We start from the raw sequence: 27,896 nt of genomic DNA, 5'->3' as shown, positions 1-27,896 counted from the left end.
AGCGGTACGCCAATTGGCGTACCTACAAGTTTCCTTCTAAGATGGTGAGTGGTACGCCAATTGGCGTACCTACAAGTTTCCTTCCAAGATGGTGAGCGGTACGCCAATTGGCGTACCTACAAGTTTCCTTCTAAGTTGGTGAGTGGTGGCCAATTGGCGTCCCCACATGCTTCATTCGATGGCAGTGATCGGTACGCCGATTAGCATACGTCCAAACTTGTTTTCGATACCGGAATTGGTAAAGTAATTGAACCGTAACCTTTCCAACATGGTGATTGGTATGGCAATTATCATACTACATGGTTCTGCCAAACACGGTGAACGGTAGGCCAGTTGACGTACCGATAGTGGCTTCCTTCTTAGATGAGGCACACTGCGTACACTAGCGTGCCTGCAAGTCCCTTTGAAAATGGTATAAGGTACGATAGTATGGTACCTACAAATTTAAAATGTGATTACTTCAATTTTGATTTGATTTAACCATATGTCATTAGATCATTAGAGAGGTTGAAAACAAAGGCTAGTACCTGTAGTAGTTCCACAGAATATTAACAAATTTAGTCGCGCCATTCTATAGAAGGCTTATCTAGATATTGAGATAGACATTTAGATATTTTTCAGGGACCAAGGATCACAAAGGTCTCGGAATGTAAATGTATGGCGGAACGGAAGAACAAACCGGAACGCGTTCAACGTCTTTGGGAAAACAGTTCAGCGATTGTTTAAAAACCCTGTTAATTCACTTGGTGACATCATCGTAATGTCCTTTCAGTGGATGTTTTAAAAACAAATTTAAATAATTTGACTTGTGAAAATTGCCAACAAATACTACAGTAAAGTAATAGCATAGACTCAAAACAAGAAATAGTATTGTGACGTTATTTGATTCTTTCCAATGCAGAACGTTTCAAGTTTGTGAAAAGGTTTCAAGACGATTTGATAATCTCTCTTATTGGATAACAAACATTGGATATTGTTATAATACCATCAACACAACTCAAATGTTTAATAAAAAATAAAGTGTTGGGTCCTCATTACATCATTTCTATTTTCATGTAAAACCTAAGATAACCAAGTTTTTACATTGTAAAAAGAATTAGCAAATAAATATCGATCACTTGCAGTTTGATAATGTGAGCATGTAGTCTGGTTCTCTACCCAAAGATTCCCTGACGACTCTTGTTAAAAAATATTAAGTCAGGCATCACCCATAGATATAAATAGATATGACGCAAGGGTCTGGGGTCAAAAGATGAGAGCCCAGGTATTTTTTAAATTCATCATTGGAAGCATCTCAATAAACCTTAATGAGGCTTCTTCCATATCCATTGGGCAATACTGCAAGTGTATCCCACTGAAAGCCTGTCTTACGCACAAAGCCTGCGTCGGTCGAAGAAAGTTATATTCCATCCTTCAGGACATGGGACTTTATGTTCAACAGTTAGCCTATCTGCCCAGCCAGGAATAACCGAACATCAACGGTACTATGTGAACATGCCGAATATAGACAGGAGGACTTCATAATATTGGGACTATTTCCGAAGAACTGGAGGAATCTCTCTAGTCTTGGTCACGTAGACAATGGGTGATACCGAACCCTTGATTCTTAAAGTGATCAGAAGTTTTAAAAAACAAATCATGCACAACGTGTATGTTCCTTGGGGTATACGTATATAGGGGAAAAAAAGGTAAATCGCTTTGAAAAGAGGCAGGCCAATCATTTTCCATTCCTTTTAGTAACACCTTTCAGTTCACCAATTGCAGATGACCTTTCCACACAACTTTACTTGAACATAAAGAGGAAGTCTGTCATTATACTCGGGGTGGTTTACCTGAAGTACTAAAAATTACAGGGGGTTCAAATCTAAACTAGTTTGACAAACTCAGAAGTTCGTCATCTGTGAATGTAGAGTCAAAACTCCAGACATCCTCTGATTCCGACACTGATGGCTGGGGTTGTGGCTGTTGAATTGCCTTCTTCGCCTTGGACAGTACACCCAGTGCATTGTACCTTGTTTGTAGGTGTTCTTTTGAGTCCGCCCTTCTGTCAACCGAGACACAGTTTCTAGACTCTGCCATGCATGCCAGTAAGCCAGTACCTAATTGAAATTAAGAAGATAAGCATATTTACATTCATATCACTACTACAAATTCAACAAGAACGCCAGTAAAACTAAAGTGATCATATACCTGTGCGACTGCATGCATTCAGGACCCACTGTTGCTGGGCAGAGTATGTTCGGATGAGTTCCTGGTACAGAGCCATAGCTTTCTGCCCAGGGTCAATCTCCGCCCCATCCTCTGTTTTGTAGGTTTTCCCTCTGTTCACCAGAATCAGGTTACACCGTTTTTGGCATGACGCCCACCTATCCACAGCTGTCTTGCCATGGTGACCAATAACGATGCCAAACACTGATTCCGTTAGTTTACCAACCTCTGTTCATGAGACAAAAGAAAGTAACACGGGCATATCAAACTAGTGTTGCACTGCTCTTCTCCTGCAATTAATTTATCTGCCCAAAATCAACAAGAGAAAAAGAACAGGAAGTTTTCTTTTACAACTAACTTGCCAATTCTGCATGGGAACACTGATCTCTGTGAGGCAGATTTCTGTCTACACCGACCAACTGCACAAGACCGAGTTGTGTTTCATTTCATGAAAACAAAAGAAATCATGTACGTGTACTAGATGGACAGAACAATCGATGTAGTGCACAATACCTATGCAAAAATACTGCATTTTGAGTAAGCGTCTAATACAAAAATTGTGTATAAAGATGAACTTTTTTGGATCACTTGCGTATCAGTAACATACAATGAGTGTTTCTGAAATCGGCGAAAAGGGGTCTCGCTGAAGACCATTTTTACCATTTTTCTGACCATAAATGGAGAAGGAAAGGTGTCACAACATGGGTCCGTCTTTCCCATGGAGGACTGCAGCGGTAAAAGTTGAGAGACGCGTGCACTTAGTAAGGAAAAACTCAGGAGGGCGAAAATTGTGTTCAGAAAATAAACTCTTAATTTAATTAAGTACCAAATCTATCTTATCCCCAAAAGTAAGATAAACAAGAGAATAAATAAATATATATATATATATACAACTGCTGTCTAAAGGGGCCAAGATATTGTAATTCTACGGTACCGGTACCAGGTTTCAGGGATTAGCCCACCACTGCATAGGAATATGCTCAGCAGCAGACAAGTGTCCGAGTTCAACAGGGACTTGGCGGTTGTTCCACGGCCACTACTGTAGGGAAGATATGGCCTGGCTCTGCAGCAGATTCCCCGGTAAGTAGTCTCTCTGGTCTCCCCAGCTACCGTCGGCCTGACACGCCTGAGGTAGGTACACGGCTGGTAGGTACTCGTAGGCAGCGGGCCCCAACTCATCAGTCCACACAGGACTCAGCTTTGTGTACAACTGTACACGGCGGACTCTCCCTACTCAGGAGTAGACTCGTCGTCCACCTCACACCAAATCCACTCAGGATTATTTTAAGCTTTAAATGGCGGTCCACTAAGGACAAACAACCCAGCCTCATGTAGTACCCACGGGGGGGAAAGCCCTTTAGAAAAAGATCAAATATTGTGGATACTGACAGTATTCAAAAAAATTCTAGCTTTTAGTTAACACTTGAATAATCTCAAAATTCACCGTCAAGTTTAACCTGGATATGATAATCAATCCATAATTTCCTTGGCATGAAAATTACCCTGAATCAAACCTACTCTCTCAATTATAATTTTAAGAAACATCCAATAATTTAAGTAACCAGTATGAAGAGAAAATAACCCCACGCCTGTAAAATTCATCCCAAAATCCTTATCTTGGAATATGTTCTTCCACTAAAAGAGAAAAGAAACCACTTACAGTTATGGTATACTGGCTTAAATCATGGGCCACTCCCTGGTACACACAGTACCAATGTAAAGTACACTCCACACAGGAGGTGACTGCTCACAGTGCAAGCTAGTAAGGCAGTGACTTGGGGGATGCACATGGCATCTCAGTGTTAAACAAAATCACTGAAGCAAAACCTAATTTGCCTAATGCTGATTTCCATGTGAAAGATAAACTCAGATACTCCCTGGGTCAACCTCATTGCTAAAGAGGGGGATTTAAACACAGTGCAAGGTACATGTGAGTCAAAGAATAATAAATTTAATATTTTTAAGAACACATTGTGACAACAGCCCCCTATTTAAGATTAAAACTTGTTTTTTAATCATCTCTGAAAATCAGTAATTTAGTACAAATTTGACACACATGCTAGTACTTATTCACATCGTACATCTACTCAGGAAGTCTGGTCCTACATTTTGAGAACCTTTTATCGCTCTGATGACAAACCGGTATGGTTGTAGGCTAAGAGCCCACCTCATCACACGATTATTGTTTACCTTGGCTTTTGTGAGAAACGTCAAAGGGTGATGATCTGTCTCCAATATGAATTCTCTACCATATAAGTAGATGTGAAATTTGGAGACCGCCCAAACAAGCGCAAGACATTCTCGTTCTATTGCCGAGTACGCGCGCTCGCGCTGCAGCAGCTTCCTACTGGCATAGCTCACTGGGTGTTTTGTACCATCGCGCTCTTGCATTAGAACTGCACCTATACCTACATCTGAGGCGTCTGCTGCCAGAATATAAGGCTTATCAGGATCTGGAAGACTCAAGATAGGTTCCGACTCAAGACGTGCCTTCAGAGTCCTGAAGGACTGCTCCTGTGCAGCACCCCATAGTACAAGATTGGGTGCGCCTTTCCTAGTCAAGTCAGTCAATGGGGCAGCAATGGCTGCAAAATTAGGTACAAATCTTCGATAATAGCTCAACAGTCCAATGAATGATCGTACCTCTTTCTTACTCACCGGTCTTTCAGCATGAACTATCTGTTCCACCTTGCCTGGCCGTGGTTTGAGGACTCCATCTCCAACAACATGACCTAGAAACTCGAGAGTTTTACAACCAAAGTAACACTTTGTGGGTCGTGCTGTTAATCCGGCGTCCTGTAATCTTTGGAGAACTTCCCTCAGCACCTGTAGATGTCCAACCCATGAATCTGTATAAATCAACACATCATCAATGTAGTTAATTACATGTTCTTGTCCCTGTAATAACTTCCTCATCATTCTGGAGAAAAGTGCTGGAGCATTTATCATGCCGAATGGCAACACTCGAAACTGGTATAAGCCCTCGGCCGTTACAAACGCAGTCTTCTTTTTGTCATCTTCCGCAATAGGTACCTGCCAATATCCTTTGGACAAATCTAATTTAGAAAAGAATTTTCCTTTTCCCAGTCTCGCCATCAAGTCATCTGCATTTGGGATGGGCTCCGGATCGAAAACCGTGATGCTGTTTATTTTCCTGTAATCAATACAGAAACGGTTAGTGCCATCAGGCTTCCTTACTAGGACTATAGGGGATGCGTAGGGCGACTCGGAGTGTTCTATGACACCTAATTTCAGCATCGAGTCTACCTCTTTCCTGATGACTTCACGTGTAGCCTGTGGTGTTGGATAGGGTCTTGACCTAATAGGAATGTCAGTTGTGAGATGAATTGTATGTTCGATAATATCAGTTTTGCCTGGCATATCAGTAAGAACATTTGAATACTGCTCCAGAATTCTACCAACCTCTGCCCTCTGAGCATCATCCAAGTTGTCTCCAAGATGAACATCTGTGATGTTTTCTTTTGCCTCCACTGGTGGGAGAACAACTTCATCCAACCCATCGTCATCATCCGGATCTTCAACAACAAACCCAACTCCTGTCATACCCAATGCCTCTGCTGGACAGACTTCCTCAGGCCTACCTCGTTCTACATACAGCTTTAGCAGGTTAGCATGATAGGTTCGTTCTTTCTCTCCTACCTGAATCACGTAGTCGTGCTTTGCAACTTGTCTCATCACAGGATAAGGACCTGTCCACTGCATCAAGAGCTTATTGTGATCAGTTGGTCTAAGAATTAAAACCTTGTTTCCTACTCGAAATCTCCTATCACTGGCCTTGGCATTGTAGTATTTTTGGTATCGTTTAGATGCTTTCGCCAACTCATCTCGTGCTAGCTCACAAGTGGACTGCAACCTTTCACGCAGATCAACAACATACTGGTAGGTGGTTTTGACATCCTCGTCAACTGTGTCCTCTGACCAGATATCTTGAAGGATGGAGAGAGGTCCCTTCACTGGCCTACCATACATCAGCTCGAACGGAGAAAATCCCAAGCTCTCCTGAGGAGCCTCACGGTAGGCAAACAAGAGTGCTGGAAGAAACCTGTCCCAATCTTTAGGTCTTTCAGCGCACATTCTGCGCAGCATCTTTTTCAAGGTAGCATTGAATCGCTCCACTAAGCCATTGCAAATGGGATGGTAGGGGGTCGTAGTAAGCTGTCTAATCATCAGTAGTCTTCCAACTTCTCTCATTACCTCAGATGTAAACTGGGTTCCCATATCTGTCAGCACTTCTTGAGGAATCCCTAACCGCGAGTAGACTTCAAGCAAAGCTTCAGCAACTCTCTCCGCCTCTATCCGAGGAAGAGCCACAGCCTCAGGGTAGCGCGTTGCGTAGTCGACAACTACCAAGATGTATCTGTTACCCCGGTCGGTTATGGGATGGATGGGGCCCACCAAATCAACAGCAATACGCTTGAAGGGTGTATCGATTAGTGGCATCTCCCCCAATGACACTCTACCAACCCTTCCCTTGGACACCGTCCGCTGACAAATGTCGCAGGACCTGCAGTACCTCTGCACATCTCCAGAAACACCTGGCCAATAGAAACTGAGGCATAGTTTGTCAGTTGTCTTCTTTACACCTAGATGACCAGCCAGTGGAGAGTCATGAGCAAGCTTCAACACCTCATCCCTATACTTCTGAGGGACCACCAGCTGTTTAATAATTCTGCCTTTGTCCACTTTGGGGGACTGAAACTCTCTGAACAACAGACCTCGATACTTGACATATTTCGAAACATTAGCCTTACCCGTCACACGTGGTGGATCTTGGTCAGCAACATGTTTCCACAACTTTGCCAAAGTAGGGTCCTGTTGTTGTGCCCTCAAAATCTCCTCCTTGGACACTGTTTCTCCATCGGTCTCCTTAACGAGTAGTGGTTGAAAAGCCCTGTCTTTCCGAACCTTCATCCCACGGGTTTCTACTGCTCCACCTGGAGTCTCAACGGTCTCGGTCAGCGGTGTCTCCGCGGTCACTGTCTGTGCTGGAGGAGGTTGCCATGACTCATCTGGATTCTGCGGATCTCTAGCTCCTGTGACATTTCCAATAATCAAATCATATAAAGGATTATCCATGCATAAGGCCTCAACATGACCACTGAAAAAAGGAGAGTTCACATCTATTTGGGCAACTGGCACTCGCCGGACTGTTCCATCTAAAAGGATACACGGTTGAATGCGCCCTGTCAAGTTGTCATCTCGTACTACATCTCGGCGGACAACAACAGTACTACACCCTGTATCCCTGAGGACTGTTACAGGTAACTCACCAACAAGCCCTTTCCTCACCGGCATAGAAGGCTCAATGGTGCACGCAGCACTGATAAATGGAAACGCCTTGCCGTTAGTCTGTAGAACTTCTATCTTCTCAATCTCCTCTGACTGACTTGCCGTCGCGTTCAGACAGGCTGCTCCAGTCTGGGTTGATTCCTTGGCCTCTGTATCTACCTTCAGACCTGCAACCTTATTGGACTTGTTCGACTGTTGGGAATTATTTGGATTTGACTTACAGTGCTGAGCAATATGGCCCATTTTATTACATTTGTAACATCGTCTACTAGAGTGTGGGTTGTCATGTGGATTGGTTTGACTCTTATGACCCGAGTACCTACCTCCCGTCTGGGTTTGACCCTTAGGGGTGTATGGCTTTGCTCTCATGTCAGGTTTTCTCTGTAACCAATCATGTGCCTCTAGGTAGTGATCAGCGATACTCGTCAATTCAGCAAGGTCCTTCGGCTTTCGTTCTTTCACGTAGAGTGCGAGGTCTTTGTCCGCTACTTCGAGGACCTGCTCAGAAACAAAAAGATCTACAACTTTATTATACGATTTTTCTGTCTTCCCTAATTCAACCCACCTTTCCACATATCCTTTCAACCGATCTGCGAATTGAGCATATCGCTCACCCACTTCCCGTTTTGACGTTCTAAATTTCAGCCGGAAGCCTTCCTCTGTAAGTCTGAAACGATTAAGAAGTGCGGTTTTTACTTCAGAGAAGTCCTTAGCCTTTTCTGCTGGTAATCGTGAAAATACTTCTAAAGCTTTGCCTTTAAGAAGGGCACTAAGAGACAGGCTCCACTCATCTTCAGGCCAACCGTTCAGTTCCGCAAACTGTTCATATCGTCTGAGGTAGGCATCTATGTCATCTGTCTGATCATTAAAACAAGGAAGTTTGGGGGGTTTCGCCGAGCTCCGAGTGTACATCAATGTACTCGAGGCTCCAGGAGCAGGGTTAACAGGAGGTACATGTTCCTGCGCAATCCGCAGTTCATACGCCTTCATTTCACGTTCGTGGTCTCTTACCTTTTGTTTCTCCTCACGTTCAATTCTGCGTTCTTCCCTGTCGTAGTGATCCTGCTGTTTCTTTTCAAGCAATTGCTCTCGCTCACGAGCAAACTCAATCAGCTCTAACCCTTCCAGACCTATCTCCTGTCCTAATTTCAAAAAATCCTCAAACTCCATGTTAATGGTCAACTGAGTGATTAAAAGTACAACAATACACAAGTTATTCAACATTGGACACAATATATAAGCACATGTACTTTGACGCATGCAACTTTACAGCGATGAAGCAGCAATCGCGAATCGACCTTATCGCAGAGATCTGCAATGCAACACCGGCACCGAACAGCAATTTAGAGTGAGAATGTCAATGGTAAAAAAGTCACTTCTGACAACAGGAACAACTGTCCTTTTGCTTGAATAATTCAACAATTTCGCGCAATCACACTATGTAAGGGAAGCAAAGGGGGAGGGACATAGGTTTCTATTAGAGACAGACCCTTTCAATAACCCATGCAAAGAGTCTCTAAACTCAACTTGAACCTACGCAATTTACAAGTGTATTAACCTGGTTAAACCTTACCGTCCACTTACATCAATCAACAAATCCACTACATCAAAAGAAATTTTCGCTTCCCGGACGGGCCCCCATTTGTCACAACATGGGTCCGTCTTTCCCATGGAGGACTGCAGCGGTAAAAGTTGAGAGACGCGTGCACTTAGTAAGGAAAAACTCAGGAGGGCGAAAATTGTGTTCAGAAAATAAACTCTTAATTTAATTAAGTACCAAATCTATCTTATCCCCAAAAGTAAGATAAACAAGAGAATAAATAAATATATATATATATATACAACTGCTGTCTAAAGGGGCCAAGATATTGTAATTCTACGGTACCGGTACCAGGTTTCAGGGATTAGCCCACCACTGCATAGGAATATGCTCAGCAGCAGACAAGTGTCCGAGTTCAACAGGGACTTGGCGGTTGTTCCACGGCCACTACTGTAGGGAAGATATGGCCTGGCTCTGCAGCAGATTCCCCGGTAAGTAGTCTCTCTGGTCTCCCCAGCTACCGTCGGCCTGACACGCCTGAGGTAGGTACACGGCTGGTAGGTACTCGTAGGCAGCGGGCCCCAACTCATCAGTCCACACAGGACTCAGCTTTGTGTACAACTGTACACGGCGGACTCTCCCTACTCAGGAGTAGACTCGTCGTCCACCTCACACCAAATCCACTCAGGATTATTTTAAGCTTTAAATGGCGGTCCACTAAGGACAAACAACCCAGCCTCATGTAGTACCCACGGGGGGGAAAGCCCTTTAGAAAAAGATCAAATATTGTGGATACTGACAGTATTCAAAAAAATTCTAGCTTTTAGTTAACACTTGAATAATCTCAAAATTCACCGTCAAGTTTAACCTGGATATGATAATCAATCCATAATTTCCTTGGCATGAAAATTACCCTGAATCAAACCTACTCTCTCAATTATAATTTTAAGAAACATCCAATAATTTAAGTAACCAGTATGAAGAGAAAATAACCCCACGCCTGTAAAATTCATCCCAAAATCCTTATCTTGGAATATGTTCTTCCACTAAAAGAGAAAAGAAACCACTTACAGTTATGGTATACTGGCTTAAATCATGGGCCACTCCCTGGTACACACAGTACCAATGTAAAGTACACTCCACACAGGAGGTGACTGCTCACAGTGCAAGCTAGTAAGGCAGTGACTTGGGGGATGCACATGGCATCTCAGTGTTAAACAAAATCACTGAAGCAAAACCTAATTTGCCTAATGCTGATTTCCATGTGAAAGATAAACTCAGATACTCCCTGGGTCAACCTCATTGCTAAAGAGGGGGATTTAAACACAGTGCAAGGTACATGTGAGTCAAAGAATAATAAATTTAATATTTTTAAGAACACATTGTGACAAAAGGTTACCTTGCCGATTTAAACTAAAATTAAACCTTTAAACCACTTGATACCTGGTTTGGTGTCGGCCACATGGTAGTAGCAAGTTTCCACTTCCTGGAACTGATCGGTCCTCATAAGGTGTTTCTTTACATTTTCTTGCTGTGCTACTTTGCACAGTACTGCTACTGTAAAGCTGGGTAACTCCAGTTTTGTATTGATATCAATTACAGTTGCCCAGAAACCATCCTGAGAAACCTCGTCCCAGCTCTGTGGAGAGATTGTAGATGTATTTAAAACAATATCTGTTTTTTTCAAGTTATCTCAATAAATGTTTACCTTAGATGAGCTAGGTGACCCCCTTCTCTAATAAAGGCGGCTTATTCCTGATCAGTTTTTGTAATAATACTTGAAAACGGAAACCAAAAGGCCTAATGTCTCTCCAACAATCATCCTGTACTTACGTAAAATATCATGTGATTTGTGCCAATCTGAGTGGTTGTGCAAGAGATCGCCGTTACTTAAAATATCCATACACTAGCTATAGTTTTTTTGTTTTACTCAAGTCAAGCGTATAATTGAGACCAAAGGGCATAAATGGATTTTAAGAATTTCAGTCAATAATGAGATAAATACCATTACAATAATAAGCCATATTTCCAGTTATTGAATATTTAACGCCTCCATCCGGGTTATTTTGTACTACTCTGATTCGCAGTTGTTTTGTCCTGCATAAACACAGCTAAACTAGCTGGAGGTGAAATTCGGAAGTCCACAGAGTCGGTAATTTCGTCTCCAGCTGGTAATTTCGTTTTGGAAACTTAACTTTTATCCAGTATCTCTGCACTTCAATCGTTCGTGAAGAGAACAGTGCATGTGTACACGTATGCGATTTGGGAGGTCTTTCCATTAGTTAGCCCTATTGAAATAGTACTGTATTGGTGTATTAATATCTTTCATTTACCTTTGGCAAGTCAAGCACTGTCAACTGGAAACCTGGAAAATCTCCACAGAGTTCTGTAATGGAGTTGGCTTTTATGTTGCTGACGTCCATTGTCAAATGGAAGCCAACAACTCTGTTGACACCCTGGAAAGGCGCCTCCGTTAAAAAGGTGCCCTCTTCTGTTGACAACTTGGCCTTCTTGCTGAGCCCCCGGCAGAACTGGCGCAGACTATCGCTCACTTCCTTCCCCTTAAGACCTTTGGTGTATTGGAACAAGACTTCCCGAGTGGTGTGCTCTGGGAATTTTGTCTCCAGCTCCTCCCAGGATCTTGCATCTAGAAGAAATATCATCTGTCGCTGGACACGCTGCAGCTTCTGAAGGATCACTCCTTCTCGCTGAAGTGTGCCCAGGTTGATTTCCTTCTTCTCCAGTTGTGTAAGAAGGGTGGAGAGAGCAGACGCAGGAAGGGACAGGAAAGGGCGAAACACATAAGGCTTGATGTCCAGCTCGCCTGTTGCTCTCTCCTTCTTCCGCAAGGCCTGGTCTTTATAAAAGAGATGTTTTAAAAATCAGCATTGCAGACATATCTTGACATATAGGTTGTGAGGTTACTATCATTTCAAATTATAAGACCTCGTCTGTTTTCCTTTTTAACTGTAAAAATGACGTTTTTCTGATCACTTTTACGGTATACTCGGCCAACGTTGGTGCAGAAATAGCACCTTTGATAGTTTTCAACTTTGCCTCGTTTAGTCGGCTTGCACTCTGGGTGTAATTACTAACAATATTTGACAGCAAAATGTATGAACAAGACCCTACCTGTATTAACACTTTTTACTGTTCCCTGTCATCCTTGGAAATAAAACCTTGATAATATGCTTTAAATTGATAATTTTGTGACATCTACACCCGTTTCGATTGTGATTCTATAAATAAAACGTAATTTTAATCTACCTTTCAATTCTCCTTTCTCGTACTTGCTTAACACTCGCATTAGGCTTTGGTAGAGGGTCTCTTCCTGAGCAGCCATGTGAATCAGGACACGCATGAAATGTCCACTCATATCCTGTTATGTTCATCGTACAAAAATAAAAAAATACATGTAATTACCACCTCGGTCATTCTGTGCCATGGATGTTGATTGTTGATAATATTAACAGCCTCATCCCAAGGGTCATTCTTTTTGGGGTATATGGACAATCGTAGCACCTTATACTTCGTAAGAAAATTATTTACAGGAATTGCATTTTAATGGCATTAAAACATGTAATAGGCTACCTCATGCAGAATGGCCGAACATTTTCGTTTCCATGCATTGTCCTTGCTTGTTGTCTGCTCCTGCATCATTAACCTGCACATCTGAAGCTAGAGGAAATTTTTAAGTGCATGCAATTAAAATTCAGTAACAATATTTAATCTTTATAGCTGGATAAAATGTATGTGGAAATTTACTGGCATCACAATGAGGGCCCCGCTCATCATGCAGAGAAATTGTTTTTCTTTTCAGATTTTGACAGTATGTGTAATTATCGCTCCAGTTCGTAATGAAATCGATTTTTGAAAACTGTTTTACAACCGGAATGAAGAAAAATGAAACATAATAATTTCGGTTGCGTTGCTATTAACGAAAATGCACTCTGAACTCACATGGCTCTTCAAAACAAATGAATGGGTGCTTCTACTCAAAGCAGAAGTTGAAAAGTGAGAAATTACCTTGTCCTTGAAGGTCATTTCATGGCGATACCTTCCAATTACATTGTGGGTATTCGCCAAATACAAAAGGGCTTCGTTCGATATGGCCCCATAATAAACGGAGCACCATCTGCTTTTATACAGCTCCCTCTCTGGATACAAGTCATGCAGTGCTTTAGTAGCGAGAAAATTGTGCTGCCCACCAATGACCCCGTACTTGAAGCCATTCGCCTGAGAAGTAAACGTAACACAAACATTAACAGATTATTTCAGGGTTTACGCCGTTTTTCCAAACCTCTGCTCTTATCCATTTTAATTAAGCTCCACTTGGCCATACAGGAATAAGTTATTATCCCATCAAATAGTGATGGACATTGTTGAACGAAATTCCAACATTCAAAAATCTTCCGTTATTTTTATAAAGTGCCAGTCAAACCCACATCGGATGGACTTCCCGGCATTTGCATTGATTCGATTTTCATGAGACTGTTTTATGCTGGTTTTCAAAAATTCTTAACTACGTGCGATGTATTTGTTTGTGTAATTTTTAGTCTCTACTTATAGCAAGAGACAGCCGAAACAGATGAAAACAACAAGCATGGCATGTAGATTCTTTGTTTTCTTTATCGCGTATGACCCAATTCTTGGTCCAGCTCTAGTCAGTTTTGTACTGTTCTTTTTTCACCTTCCGCATATAGGTCTTTTATGTAGGATTTGGCTTTATAAGGTTTGTAACCAATACTCTTTCCTTTAAGTTCCAAATAACTGCAACTGGATGTCTTAGGCTGTAACATATCGACGATTTATGTCATTGTGTAATTTATACTTAGTGAGTGCCAATCTTGCGAAGATGTACTTGCAAATAATTTCAAACTTACAAATTGTGTGTTTAATCCAGTTTTCCTTTTGGGGTAGAGAGGCATTTAAATTATTCTCAGAACGTATACGGTGGTTGGAAAAAAAACTGTTGTAAGCTTACATTTTCCTCCTTAAACATGTCAGGACTCGGGAGTGTCTTGGTAACGACACATAGTGGTTGATATGTTGAATCAAGAGGAAACTTTTCCATCTGTGTTTGGAGCCCAGCTACGAACTCTTTGTCAACGGGACGGATTTGCTTTCCCAGCTCGAGGTTTTTCAAGTAGATCTTCACATGACCTATGAATAAGTTTTAAAAAGACGAAATTCGGTAAATGACAATATACCGAAGTGTGGGTAACCAGTCAATTGTTCAACGTACATTATTCCAATTACATTTATTAAAGTGACTTACAGCCCAACCTTCCAGACTGAAACAACATTTGTGCGTCTTATCCTCATTGGAAAACGGAGGGATCTCTTCTTCCTAATTTGCCAGGTCGGGTTCCGTAGTTATTTGAATTATAAAGCTCTACACACGGCTGTTAATTTCCTGAATTCATTCTAAACTGGAAACTTGGAGGTGGTGTATATGCCGGAAATTAAACTTTTACAAAAACTTTAAAACTATAACAAAATAAATAGTTTCTTACAATAATTAGCTATAATTATTTTAACATGAATGTTGTATTTTCAACTAGTGAATATTTCCATGTGTCTGTTCCTGGAATCGGCATTTAAACTGCATTGGTACTTCAAACACAATTAACACTCACCAAGATGTGCATTTTGTACTTCTTGTTTGTACTGGATGGAAAGCGAAGGGGGTACAGCTGCCTGTGCTGATGTGGAGTAGTTTCTATTCAGCAGAGGTGGGACGTTGATTGTGTTGTCTAGTTTCCTTCTCTTCTTTGAAATAGCAGAATCGTCCGTTTGTACATCACCAATACTAGGGTGCAAATTGGAACAACAGTAAGGGACAAACATTACTAGTGTCGTTAATCGGATTATCCAGTTTTAAAAGTAGTTAGCAAAATATAATGCAAGGTGAATAGGCCGATGATGTAACAAACTTCTTCATGTTTTGACAATGTCAACTCGATGAAATGAAGATTAGTCACATAAATGATATGTACGTGTATACCTTTAGGCAAACTAATTACTCTGTTATGGAGATTCGATTTGACTGGCATTGAATAAAACATTATTTCATATTCATGTTGTTAAGCCGTCCATAACGATTTTTGGATTGCGTATATTGACCAGGTTTCTTGTATTATTCCCTGCTCGTAAAATTACTTTGTTGGTGTCAAAATGAACTCAAAGCGTTTCTCTAAAACTCCAAAAGGGCTCAGCACAGCGCATTAAAAAGTACACTGCGATGTTATCGGAAAATACGTCGGGGCAGATTTTGACCCGGCGTCTTGAGCGTTAGTGAGATCATGTCTCAGATGTTTCTTACATTGAACATCATTCATTAAACATTAATGGGATTTCTTTTACCGAACAAAACGATACCAAGCTAGTGTCAACACGTGACATCAATTCTGTAAATTTGAAATTGCATCCGTCGTTATCATAATACTTAAATAAAAAGTGGGCGCAAACGTCTCAGCTTCTGAAATTGTTCTATTCTTAAGTCTAAAGAAACATTAATTCACTTCTCTATCGAAGTTTCTTGTTTAAGTAATAATTGTATTGTCGTTTTCACTCACAAACCTTTCAACAAGATTTGACCATGATAATGTTACATCATCCCGTGGTCATAAAAATGTATAAAAAGTATACAAATTTTCTAAAAGTCAAAGCAGAAAATGTGAATAATATCAACCAAACGGACAAGACCACAACTGGACTTCTGTCTTGTAAAGCTGTACGTACCTGTCCTGCGTGACAGTATGTAGATCCTCGTCGTCAAGGCTTGATGACATTGTGGCCGAATCGTCTCCTGTTGGCGAGCTGTCGTCATCATCTATCTCAGTTGACGGGCCTGGGATATTACTATTAAACCTCTCAACAATATCGAGGGTTGGATATAGTGATTCCCTCGATGGCCTCAGATTTCGACAAAAGTCATTAATCTGCCAGAGGAAATTTCTTGTAGGTAGGACCTTTGGATTCCCCTCGTAGAATATAATCTGTTATGGGCGAACAAAACAAATATTGGTTTTGCTTTAGTACAAGAAGGAAAACTGTCAGTGACGGATTGGTTGCAAATGCACTATTTGGAAACATACCCTTTAAATTCCTTTTGGAGGGCTTCAAAGAACTTATTCCCCTCAAGACGGTTGCGAATTTGGGGTCAAGAAGAAACACTCCTTTCCAACGGCCCCCGTGTGGTCCCTTGTTAACTGATACAGGCCTTAGGCCCACCGCCAATAAAGGTAGAACCATCGTCGGCCAGTACGGTCTGACAGTGGTGTGACAGTTACAGTTCTTTGCTTAATTTAGGATCTGAGTAGATTCTCGGTACTTCTCTGCCAGTTTAATCTAGTCTTTCGACGAATGATATTCATTCAAGTCCAAACAACGAGTGACGGCAACTAGTCAGTCTTTGTTCGCTTTTCGAAAACATTGCTAATCGAGTTGACTTCGCTAGATGTGGCTGCAAAATTTACCCCTAGCTGATTTCAACTATTGTCTTCGTAATGGATAGGAATCTTAGCATACCCCCTTCCCCCCTCAAAAAAAAAAAAAAAACAATTTGAAAGCAGTAATTACATGTGTATCCTCTGCTCTCGGAAACCACATCCGTATTATAGCCTCAAACTACTTTATTCTGGTCAGTAGTATTTCCAAGAGTCAGGTAACCCGCGCCTTCCGGCAGAACAAGGTCGAGCGGGCCCTGTCGGGCCATTAATCATTGATGGCCAACCTCATGCAGGTCGCGTTAAGTGATCCAACATCCCTGGTTTGTACGTGACGAGGTTCTGTTCGTAGAATGCCGGATTTCTAACAATATCCAGTCTTCCAGAATTCTTGCCACCTCGCGAGATGACAAAAATACCCCGTTCCTATGGGTAGGGTATTCGACAGCTGTCATAAATGGGCGTTAGGAGGATATATATGCATTTTGTACACGTGTTACAGGGCCTGGGCTTATAATAGAAACCGATTTACCCACCCGGAGAAAAATTACTTACAAACACAAACATTCGAAATGGTGCTCATCCGAATCTTGTCGGGAAACGGTCTTTAACAGACGAAGAACAATTACATTTTCCCCGGGTACATTACATTACGATATTGCTGCTACACGTAATACTAATTATTAGGCCTACTACATATACCCTGCTTTTTAACATAAATTCACAAATTTTGGTGAAATTTGCGGTTTTACAGATTTGTCACCCATGACAGCTATTTGGATAAATTCTGCTGAAAATTAAGCAAAGTTTACCTCATAGTAACAGTTGTGTGGATAGGCCTTAGTGATGAAGTTTCAACTTCTGTGGCACGAGAAATGCCGAGAAGCAGCAGTCGATGTTTTGAAAATCGGGTCTCAACGACCGGAGACAAAACAACAATGAATGTCTTGTAAATATTTTCATCATGTTCATTTAATAGAACCAAAAGCAGACCTGAAATAAGCTTGAGCTGTAGCAATATCATTTTGCAATGTTCGAAGGTTTCGCTGATCACAGCGATCGGAAACATGCTTCGCGGTAATGAAAAGCTATAGCGTTTCGCAGATTTTAGCGACCAGATAGGTAGTGCCTTGCGAATCGCTACGTGGAAAATAGTTTGGAAATGATTGATTGTAAGTACAGTACGTTTTCACGATGTTCATGGATCTCCAGGACCAGTATGCCTACCAGGGAATAATTTAATAGCACCCCCCCCAAAAAAAAGGTGTGGGGGGGGGGTTACCGTTCAATTCACAATTTACAGTGGGGGTTCGACGCCCGCCTCGCTCCCACGTTCTGGGGTTAACCATTCCCCTAAAAACTATGGACTTTATAGGCCATAGCGCACACCATTGCATGTGACATGACAAGGAGCCCGTTAATCAACTTGCAGAAACTTCTGTAGAGTGAAAACATTTTGCAGCTGACAATGGAGTTACACAGTAAAGAGTCCCCGCATCCTTTTACTGCGAAATGAACTGTTTGAAGGAAAATGAAATTCCAAGTCTAACTAAATATGAGATTTGCATAGCAGGCTGTTAGTGTTACCTGATTATGCGACGATTTTATGCTACTTCTTACATGTCTTACCATTTGACCACCATGGTAATACAATAACGGCAATTATAACTTAATGAGCATGATGACCGGAGGTAGGCCTACAAAAGAAGATTTTGCCCGAACTTCACAAATGATTGGACTTACCTTGATCATGTCTTCGTTTTGCTCGGACTTGCCCGACTGGCCAGAGTCAGCCGGCGATGAAGATGGCTTGTAGACTTCTAACTTTTTCACAGCTCCGTACGGCATCTTGTTGCTCTGAAGGATGGGTTTTGCATCCTCTCCCAATCTGGAGTTAGAGCACATTACGAATGCTCTGCCATTCTTCATTTCGAACCACCACTGTTTCTGGCGAGGCATCCTTTTCCCCTCTTGTACAGTTGACAATGAACAAACTCCTCGTTTATAGCAAATACTTTCGACAAACTTTAGCCGTGGCAGGCAGTTAAAATGAGAGAGTGAACTGAGGCTGACTGCTTTTAAGTGTAGACGTGGCACTTCCTTTTTTTACAGCAGCAAGTTGTAATTTGGCACCCACTGTTACGCAATTTGGTATGCAAGTTGTAAATTAGCGCTTCCTCTTCATGTTTGCATTCCCACCTCTGTCCATCGTGCGTCCGTTCAGTACATGTACTCCTTCATGATCTGCACTTGCAGTTGTAGTTATTAATTTTTGTTTCGCGTAATGAAGTTACTTCAAGTTGCCTTATGTTTATACAAATACACTTTAACCTTTAACCACATAATTTCTATTTAAAAAAAATTAGTTTGGATACGTTACTCATTACAGTAGTATGCAATAATCATCTGTTACTTCGGTACAGAAGTTGACAGAAATGGAAACAAAACGGATTTCTTAAAGCTATAGGCCAACATTAAAATTCCCCTCTATAATCATTGATTTTCTGCAAAAATTTTCGATCAAGGAAATTCCTTGGTCTTCCACATGCCGGTTACGAACAAATGGGCCTTGTATCAAGATTGTTAGGTTTTTCAACCGTCCAATGGGGGGTATTTTAAAACCCACCACAAAACCTGGCAGTTTCCAGCGTGCACCCTCCCCGTTTCCGCTGGCCGCTTCCATGCCCGTTTCCTGGGTACTTAAATGCACCCCTCTTTTACAGCGTTTACTACACCCCCCCCCGGTAACTGGATGGGAAACCTTTGGGTCGTTTACTACGTTTCCGCAATATCGGAATCGCGGCCGAAATTACTAGCCGGCGCAATTGATCCATGCACCGGGTACTTTCTTGTTAATTAGGATGGTGTATGAAACATTGGAAATCAAAATTTGTCTGGATTATTTGCAAGGATAAACCTGGTGTGGGGGCACGGTGTATTTATTGACAGGATTTTCATGAGAATAGATTTAAGAACCAAAACATGATTAAATGGAAGGACACAGAGCCAATCATTGAGGCATCTTATTCCCACGATGTTTTATTTTATTTTTTAAGTCCAGTTACCTCCAATCATCTCATAAGCAACCGAACCTGCCAAACTGCACAAACTTTAATAAAAAGCCTTTCCAAAATTTCGTTTAACTTTGTGGGTTGTTTTGTTTTGTTTCATTCATTGACAATGGTACTAATGCATCATATTCAGTCTAAAAATTTATTTGTAGTTATTTATATTTGCGCGTCTTAACCCTCAGAAAGCCAGGGATAGAATCCACCCACCCCCCACTTTTTATATTTGCTGATAGCATCTCCAAGATTAATTTCTGCGTGCTAATAGTTTAGGATATTTTTTCCAATGTATTAGCCTCATTTTGACCCCAAATTTATGAAAATTTGACGTGTACTCAGGAGGCAGGGTGAACATTGACTTTGTACACACCCATTGACTTTGAACCCACATCGTACAAAGGGCATATCGTGAATAATTAATGAGTCATATTTATGCAAAACCTCAATCAATTTACATATAATTTCATACAGACGATTAGTATGTATGCCTCTATGACACTGACACATTTCATTGAAATACCCAGTGGGCACACGACGCGTGAAAGACGTCTTTTTGTGGTCGTTATGTGGTCGTGTGTCGTAAAGTGGTCGTGACAAAAAAACGACGTCTTAAAGACGTCTTTCATCCTCGGTTAGAAACATTGCTTCAGCAACCATGACCACAAAAAAACATGACGTCTTTAAGACGTCGTTTTGCAGTCGTTATCAAATCATCGGTACCACACATACAGTGAAAGGAGAAAACGACGTCTTAACGACGTCTTTTTTTCTCTCTGTTTGAATTGTTTTCTTCAACAAGCAATACATGAAACACACGACGTCTTTACGACGTCATTTTACAGTCGTTATCAAATCGTCAACATACAACAGAAAAAGATTTAGATAACTTTATGAAGATTTTGCACGGTGACTTTTGGTTTGTCTCGGATTTTGCCGGTTCTCACTCGGTTTCACTGCGGAAGGTCCGACAGAGCAATGGCATACAGTGTATTGCGAAATCCCGCCTGCGGCCGCAGGTGACTGTTCTGTTTGACTGTTCTCATCTATTCGTGAAGAGGGATGTGTGGGATAGCAATAGTGCGAACGTCCTTACAGGGAAATTTTCACACTAGAGGAATTGCGAGTGTGGTTTAGTACACCTGCTTGTGATTTATTATTATTTGCAGTGGAACTGACCCTCAACCCCCTCGTCTGATTTAAAATAACACGACATTAAAATACCCCTACATTTAGAATGGATGAGGCTATTTTCTTTCATTGCCTGCTTGCTCGCAAGCAACGACTGGCTTCGAGCGTGTGCACCGCCCAACTATAGTGGCTCTGGCTTAGTCTTAGCTGGTTCCAGCCTTCCGAGGAGACTCTGAGCATGCCGACTGGAACCAGCGATGGCAAAGACTGAGGTCATGTCCAAAAGTCAAAACGGGCTTCCAGAACTACGGTTAGGTCTATTGACTTTGGCGTCTACACGTATTTCAAATGGAATAAAGATCTTCAGGTCAGGGAACCAGACTACTTCATAATTTTGAATTAAGAGAGCTCGAGTACATGTACATGTACGAGTATCGCTGCAAGCAGCTTGTCCGTTTAAAGAAGAGAAAGGCAGGTTAGGCCCTTCCTTAAAAGGTAAGTGCTTATAAACTGTAATTCTGTTACGTATGGGCATTGTTGGTGAAGCAGAGGTCAGGCTTAAACGCAATAATTTTAATCCTCAACAGTCAACCGGGTTGGCCACGGTTGTTTCCTACCTCCATGGGTGGACCACAGACAGTGTTTATTCGTAGTCGTACGTAGACTCGCAGTCGTAGTGCAGTAAGGAGCATCTGGGCTTGCCACAGTGCCCATACTTCAGCGTCATCAAATATGGCAAATACTAACAGTGTCAATAAGTCTAATTTACCCTTTTAAGATTAAATGTTATACCATTGTATTGGTGAGACTAAACTGTGAAAATGTAATGGCAGTACATTTATGTGATGCAATGTACAATATTGGCCACTCGATGTAGACATGCTCGAGACAGTTGGTGGCAGAAAAATTCTTTTTCATTCTCAATCACAATGAACATGCGCACTTCAGCTCAGACGTGGAGTAAACTATGGTAGAGGACCGGTTTATTTACTGCCACCAAAGTCCTTAAAGTTTTTACAAAAATAAATTGTCTTATTTGTCTAACATTTGCAGGAAGTGTTGCATCACGCGGCACAACAGTGTCTGCAGTAAGACAACGAATAGCGAAGTACTTAAAGCTTAGTATTCCTACCAGAGACAAACCAAGAGCCATGAGTAATTCAGCAGGCATGCCCACCGGATAACTGTGCGACCAGTCTAGTGCATCAGATGACCTGTTTCCTGGCTGTTTCATATATTTCGGTGATATTTAACTAATGAGCATAAAGCCTATTTTTGTATTGGTCTTATTTGAAACTTTAAACCTTTTGTTGTTCAAGTAAAATATGAACATTGTTTCTTCAGGTTTATTTCCTCAGGTTAAAGCAATGAAGGCTGTTTAAAGTACGGTTATAACAAAATTACACGTCTGATCGGTTTTTTTTGGGGGGGGGGCATGGGTAAAATTGTTTGCAGGATTAAAACACGTACAGTAATTTAAATTGTAACTGACGAGATCATCCTGTTCCAGGATAGTCTGTTTTCTAAAAATTTGACAAACCACTGCATGAGACAAAATTTTGTCCAAAAAGTGTTCAATATTTCCATTTTTTTAAATTCTAAGCCAACTCGATTTGAATTGTCTTATTAGTACAAGCATACATCTTTTCATCAACTGATGTCTGTTTTTCTACCTCTCATAAATGCCATTACATGTACATCTAAAACGTATTTTACTAAGTCTTGCCTGGTTGGAAATGTTTTGTTCTGCCAAATATTCAGTTACATGGCTTACACTACATGTACATGTACTGTGTGCTTAATGTTTCCCATTCTTGCCTTGTCCGTAAAAGTAAAACCTTTTAACTGCTTTTATCCAGGAAGTGTAAACACAAGTGTACCTTGTTTCATCGTCACTTTGATCGTGCTGGGTGCAATTGTAATGGTCCGTCCAAAGCCATTGAATTTACCAGAAATATTATTGGTACATAATATTTGTGTAGACCATCATTTTCAGCAAAGTGTGCTAACAGGTTATTATAATATGAAGAATCAGAGTTAAATAAAAAAAATTGTTTAGTTGTAAACAGTCGCTTCAGTCAAAATTTATTTTATAGCCAGGCAGCGTGTTAAGGCATGTGAACTTCTTTTTATCATAAAAAAGTAAAAAAAAATGACTCGTTCAATGCAGATGTCTTTTTTCCTTGATATTTGATGGATAAAAGACGTCTTAATGCTGACGTCTTTTACTGCTCAATATGCTGACGTCTTTTATTAGTCGCAATGTTGACGTCTTTTATTAGTCGCAATGTTGACGTCTTTTACCGGTCTCAATGTTGACGTCTTTTATTAGTCTCAATGTTGACGTCTTTTATTAGTCTCGATGTTGACGTCTTTTGTTAGTCGCGATGTTGACGTCTTTTACTCGTCATAACGCTGACGTCTTTTTCTAGTCGGACAACTGACGTCGTTTACTTGTCAGGATGCTGACGTCTTTTGGCTTTGCATATACGACTCAAAAAAGACATAAATAAGACGTCAATATTAGACGTCTTTAAGACGTCATAACGACGTCTCGTGCCCACTGGGTACATCATCGTATGGCCCAGCTGAAAACTCGAGGTCATCCGGTGGCTTTAACAAACTTCAGCCCCCCCCCCCAACTCACACAGACACAAGTGTGTAAACGCCTTTAATCGAGCACCTCCTCTTTTACTTTATCGGAAGACCTCCCATATGTTTTGTACACGTTTTCCAACCGGGGACCCTATTTGTCCTCTATGAGTGTCTATTGTTATAGGTCAACGACTGAAGGCGTTTACACTCTCATCCACACGCAGTCAACACACTACTGTACATGTACACTGTACATAATATTAATATTCAAACTGTTCATATCGTTTGCTCGACACCCAGCGTCCGATTGAATCCAAATGAATGTATTGCACCGGCAATAGTGCACGCGCGAAGCGTCTTACTCAGCCGCCCAGCACTAGTGTACGTGTACGACCACAAACCAGTCGACTACACCTAAACCTAAACGTGCGTGTGCTCATGCCGTACATGTACAGTTTGTGGTCGATCGTAAGATTATACCGCATGATTAATAATGGGTCTGTGCTGTAGTATAGTGGGAACGTCACGTAGAAGAAAACTGGACAACGTTCGGCGTTGGACGCCCGTTGGCGATAAGAATTTAACATAATTGATCATGTGTTCAAATTTTATATAATAGCCTGAACTCAGTCCTCCGACATCATGCGTGATGTTTGGGGTATTACAAAGATTGAACGGTTCTCTTTTCAGGGTGAAAATGGTTAATTTAGGCTGTTCCCCTAGTACAATGCAATTAGCCTAGATGATTTTGTATCATTGTCCTATACCTAGATCTGTAAACATTGACCATTTGTGTGGAAATTATCAAAACTAGCCCGAAAACAGTCTTTGATATCACATGTGAAGTTTGGGGTCAAAAGATTCAACTGTTCAGTTTTTTAGGTTAAGTCAGGATGATCATTTCATGGAGCTCTAGGAGTGCCATCTTAATCGTTGCCATCCCATTGACAGATAATGTAATTTTTTCACTTTTACGATATCGCAATCCCATGATTAAATGTTTCTGGGTGTTTTTATCATGTGATAACTTATCTTAGTCTCTGTATGTTTACATCTTGTCTGTGTTATGAGGTCATCCCAACCAAAAAGTAAGGATTTTAAAAAGTCAGATGTCACTTAGGGAGCTCCATACAAAGCAACTGCAGATGATTTTGAATCATTTTCGTCCATTGAAGTTCGTTCAAATTAATTTTTTGTATAGAAATGTTCAGGAGTGACATGAAATCAGTCTGCTACATCATGCGTCAAGTTTGGAATCAAAAGATTGAACGGTTCTCTTTTAAGGTTGAAAAAGGTGATTTTTAAGGTTTTGCCCTAGTACAATGCAGTCAGATGATTTCTTTATTTGAAAGCGTAAAAATTGATCATTTGTGGTAAAATTTTCCAGAATGACCTGAAATCAGTCTGCGACATCATGCATAAATTTGGGGTGAAAAGATTGTATGGCTCTCTTTTTAGGGAGAAAAAGGTGAATTTAAGGTTTCGCTGTTGTATGCAGTTAGATGATTTCCTATCATTTTCCTTTTGTGGGATGTGTAAGAAGTGATCACTTGTGTTCAAATTTTCAGGAATGACCTGAAATCAGTCTCCAGTATTATGTGTTAAGTTTGGGGTTAAAAGATTGAACGGTTCTCTTTTTAGGGTGAAAAAGGTGAATCTAGGGTTTCGCCATAGTTCTAGGCAGTTAGATGATTTCCTATCATTTTTCTTTACTTGGAAGTGGAAAAATTGATCATTCGTGTTGAAAATTTCAGGAATAATCTAAAATCAGTCAGCGACATCATGCAATTAGTTTGGGGTCAAACAATTGGACGGGTGTCTTTTTAAGGAAAACTAGGTGAATTGAGGGTTGCGCCGTTGTACTATGCAGTCGGATGATTTCCTATCATTTTCTTTTCCTGGGAGGTGTAAAAAATGATCACTTGTGTTCAAATTTTCAGAACTGACCTGAAATCAGTCTCTGACATCACGCGTCAAGTTTGGGGTCAAACAATTGAACGGTTCTCTTTTTAGGGTGAATAACATGAATATAGGGTTTCGCCATACTACTATGCAGTTAGATGATTTCCCGTCATTTGCCTATACCTAGATCTGTAAACATTGACCATTAGTGTTGAAATTATCAGAACTAGCCTGAAAACAGTCTTTGATATCACATGTGAAGTTTGGGGTCAAAAGATTCAACTGTTCAGTTTTTGAGGTTAAGTCAGGATGATCATTTCATGGAGCTCTAGGAGTGCCATCTTAATCGTTGCCATCCCATTGACAGATAATGTAATTTTTTCACTTTTACGATATCGCAATCCCATGATTAAATGTTTCTGGGTGTTTTTATCATGTGATAACTTATCTTAGTCTCTGTATGTTTACATCTTGTCTGTACTATGAGGTCATCCCAACCCAAAAGTAAGGATGTTAAAAAGTCAGATGTCACTTAGGGAGCTCCATACAATGCAACTGCAGATGATTTTGAATCATTTTCATCCATTGAAGTTCGTTCAAATTAATTTTTTGTATAGAAATGTTCAGGAGTGACATGAAATCAGTCTGCTACATCATGCGTCAAGTTTGGAATCAAAAGATTGAACGGTTCTCTTTTTAGGTTGAAAAAGGTGATTTTAAGGTTTTGCCCTAGTACAATGCAGTCAGATGATTTCTTTATTTGAAAGCGTAAAAATTGATCATTTGTGGAAAAATTTTCCAGAATGACCTGAAATCAGTCTGCGACATCATGCATAAATTTGGGGTGAAAAGATTGTATGGCTCTCTTTTTAGGGAGAAAAAGGTGAATTTAAGGTTTCGCTGTTGTATGCAGTTAGATGATTTCCTATCATTTTCCTTTTGTGGAATGTGTAAAAAGTGATCACTTGTGTTCAAATTTTCAGGAATGACCTGAAATCAGTCTCCAGTATTATGTGTTAAGTTTGGGGTTAAAAGATTGAACGGTTCTCTTTTTAGGGTGAAAAAGGTGAATCTAGGGTTTCGCCATAGTTCTAGATGATTTCCTATCATTTTTCTTTACTTGGAAGTGGAAAAATTGATCATTCGTGTTGAAAATTTCAGGAATAATCTAAAATCAGTCAGCGACATCATGCAATAAGTTTGGGGTCAAACAATTGGACGGGTGTCTTTTTAAGGAAAACTAGGTGAATTGAGGGTTGCGCCGTTGTACTATGCAGTCGGATGATTTCCTATCATTTTCTTTTCCAGGGAGGTGTAAAAAATGACCACTTGTGTTCAAATTTTCAGAACTGACCTGAAATCAGTCTCTGACATCACGCGTCAAGTTTGGGGTCAAACAATTGAACGGTTCTCTTTTTAGGGTGAATAACATGAATATAGGGTTTCGCCATACTACTATGCAGTTAGATGATTTCCCATCATTTGCCTATACCTAGATCTGTAAACATTGACCATTAGTGTTGAAATTATCAGAACTAGCCTGAAAACAGTCTTTGATATCACATGTGAAGTTTGCAAATTATCAAAACTAGCCTGAAATCAGTTTTCGATATCACATGTGAAGTTTGGGGTCAAAAGATTCAACTGTTCAGTTTTTGAGGTTAAGTCAGGATGATCATTTCATGGAGCTCTAGGAGTGCCATCTTAATCGTTGCCATCCCATTGACAGATAATGTAATTTTTTCACTTTTACGATATCGCAATCCCATGATTAAATGTTTCTGGGTGTTTTTATCATGTGATAACTTATCTTAGTCTCTGTATGTTTACATCTTGTCTGTACTATGAGGTCATCCCAACCCAAAAGTAAGGATGTTAAAAAGTCAGATGTCACTTAGGGAGCTCCATACAAAGCAACTGCAGATGATTTTGAATCATTTTCATCCATTGAAGTTCGTTCAAATTAATTTTTTGTATAGAAATGTTCAGGAGTGACATGAAATCAGTCTGCTACATCGTGCGTCAAGTTTGGAATCAAAAGATTGAACGGTTCTCTTTTTAGGTTGAAAAAGGTGATTTTAAGGTTTTGCCCTAGTACAATGCAGTCAGATGATTTCTTTATTTGAAAGCGTAAAAATTGATCATTTGTGGTAAAATTTTCCAGAATGACCTGAAATCAGTCTGCGACATCAGCATAAATTTGGGGTGAAAAGATTGTATGGCTCTCTTTTTAGGGAGAAAAAGGTGAATTTAAGGTTTCGCTGTTGTATGCAGTTAGATGATTTCCTATCATTTTCCTTTTGTGGGATGTGTAAGAAGTGATCACTTGTGTTCAAATTTTCAGGAATGACCTGAAATCAGTCTCCAGTATTATGTGTTAAGTTTGGGGTTAAAAGATTGAACGGTTCTCTTTTTAGGGTGAAAAAGGTGAATCTAGGGTTTCGCCATAGTTCTAGGCAGTTAGATGATTTCCTATCATTTTTCTTTACTTGGAGGTGGAAAAATTGATCATTCGTGTTGAAAATTTCAGGAATAATCTAAAATCAGTCAGCGACATCATGTAATAAGTTTGGGGTCAAACAATTGGACGGGTGTCTTTTTAAGGAAAACTAGATGAATTGAGGGTTGCGCCGTTGTACTATGCAGTCGGATGATTTCCTATCATTTTCTTTTCCAGGGAGGTGTAAAAAATGA

At 40.6% G+C, this 27,896-nt stretch overlaps 3 protein-coding genes and 1 long non-coding RNA gene across 17 annotated transcripts in view; 1 reads left to right on the top strand and 3 right to left on the bottom strand.

Annotated features, from left to right (window-relative positions):
- The window catches only part of LOC147798154 (uncharacterized), a 63,547-nt gene that overhangs the window by 15,638 nt on the left and 20,013 nt on the right, over window positions 1–27,896 (bottom strand). The gene's annotated exons all lie outside the window — the stretch shown is intronic.
- LOC110984678 (uncharacterized) lies at window positions 1,714–18,942 on the bottom strand. The gene is made up of 10 exons (XM_087141134.1): window positions 18,253–18,942; window positions 15,803–16,059; window positions 14,698–14,870; window positions 14,043–14,221; window positions 13,085–13,294; window positions 12,650–12,736; window positions 12,326–12,437; window positions 11,544–11,915; window positions 2,191–2,436; window positions 1,714–2,099 (listed from the first exon to the last, which is right to left on the bottom strand). The coding sequence occupies exons 1-10, from the start codon at window positions 18,466–18,468 to the stop codon at window positions 1,870–1,872; spliced, it is 2,082 nt and encodes a 693-aa protein (XP_086997260.1). The 5' UTR covers window positions 18,469–18,942; the 3' UTR covers window positions 1,714–1,869.
- On the bottom strand, window positions 2,954–9,170 carry LOC147798156 (uncharacterized). Of its 2 annotated transcripts, none has more exons than XR_015426291.1 (2): window positions 3,869–9,170; window positions 2,954–3,563 (listed from the first exon to the last, which is right to left on the bottom strand). XR_015426291.1 is itself a non-coding variant. In XM_087140620.1 (2 exons), exons 1-2 carry the CDS (start codon window positions 8,776–8,778, stop codon window positions 4,279–4,281), a joined length of 3,987 nt encoding a protein of 1,328 aa, XP_086996746.1. In that variant the 5' UTR covers window positions 8,779–9,170; the 3' UTR covers window positions 2,954–4,278. The 2 variants fall into 2 exon arrangements, 1 of the variants encoding a protein (XP_086996746.1); XM_087140620.1 differs by having other exon boundaries at window positions 2,954–8,016; window positions 8,530–9,170.
- Window positions 20,678–22,771, top strand: LOC147798155 (uncharacterized). Its single transcript, XR_015426293.1, has 2 exons — window positions 20,678–21,200; window positions 21,759–22,771. It is a non-coding gene; the product is annotated as an uncharacterized LOC147798155 (long non-coding RNA).

The sequence above is a fragment of the Acanthaster planci genome, linkage group LG09 (genome assembly GCF_054643075.1).
Source record: "Acanthaster planci isolate LZ-2023a linkage group LG09, COTS_SCS, whole genome shotgun sequence".
Classification (NCBI taxonomy): domain Eukaryota; kingdom Metazoa; phylum Echinodermata; class Asteroidea; order Valvatida; family Acanthasteridae; genus Acanthaster; species Acanthaster planci.
The sequence above is the reverse complement of the archived record's forward strand: the minus strand, read 5'-3'. Positions and strand labels throughout refer to the sequence as shown.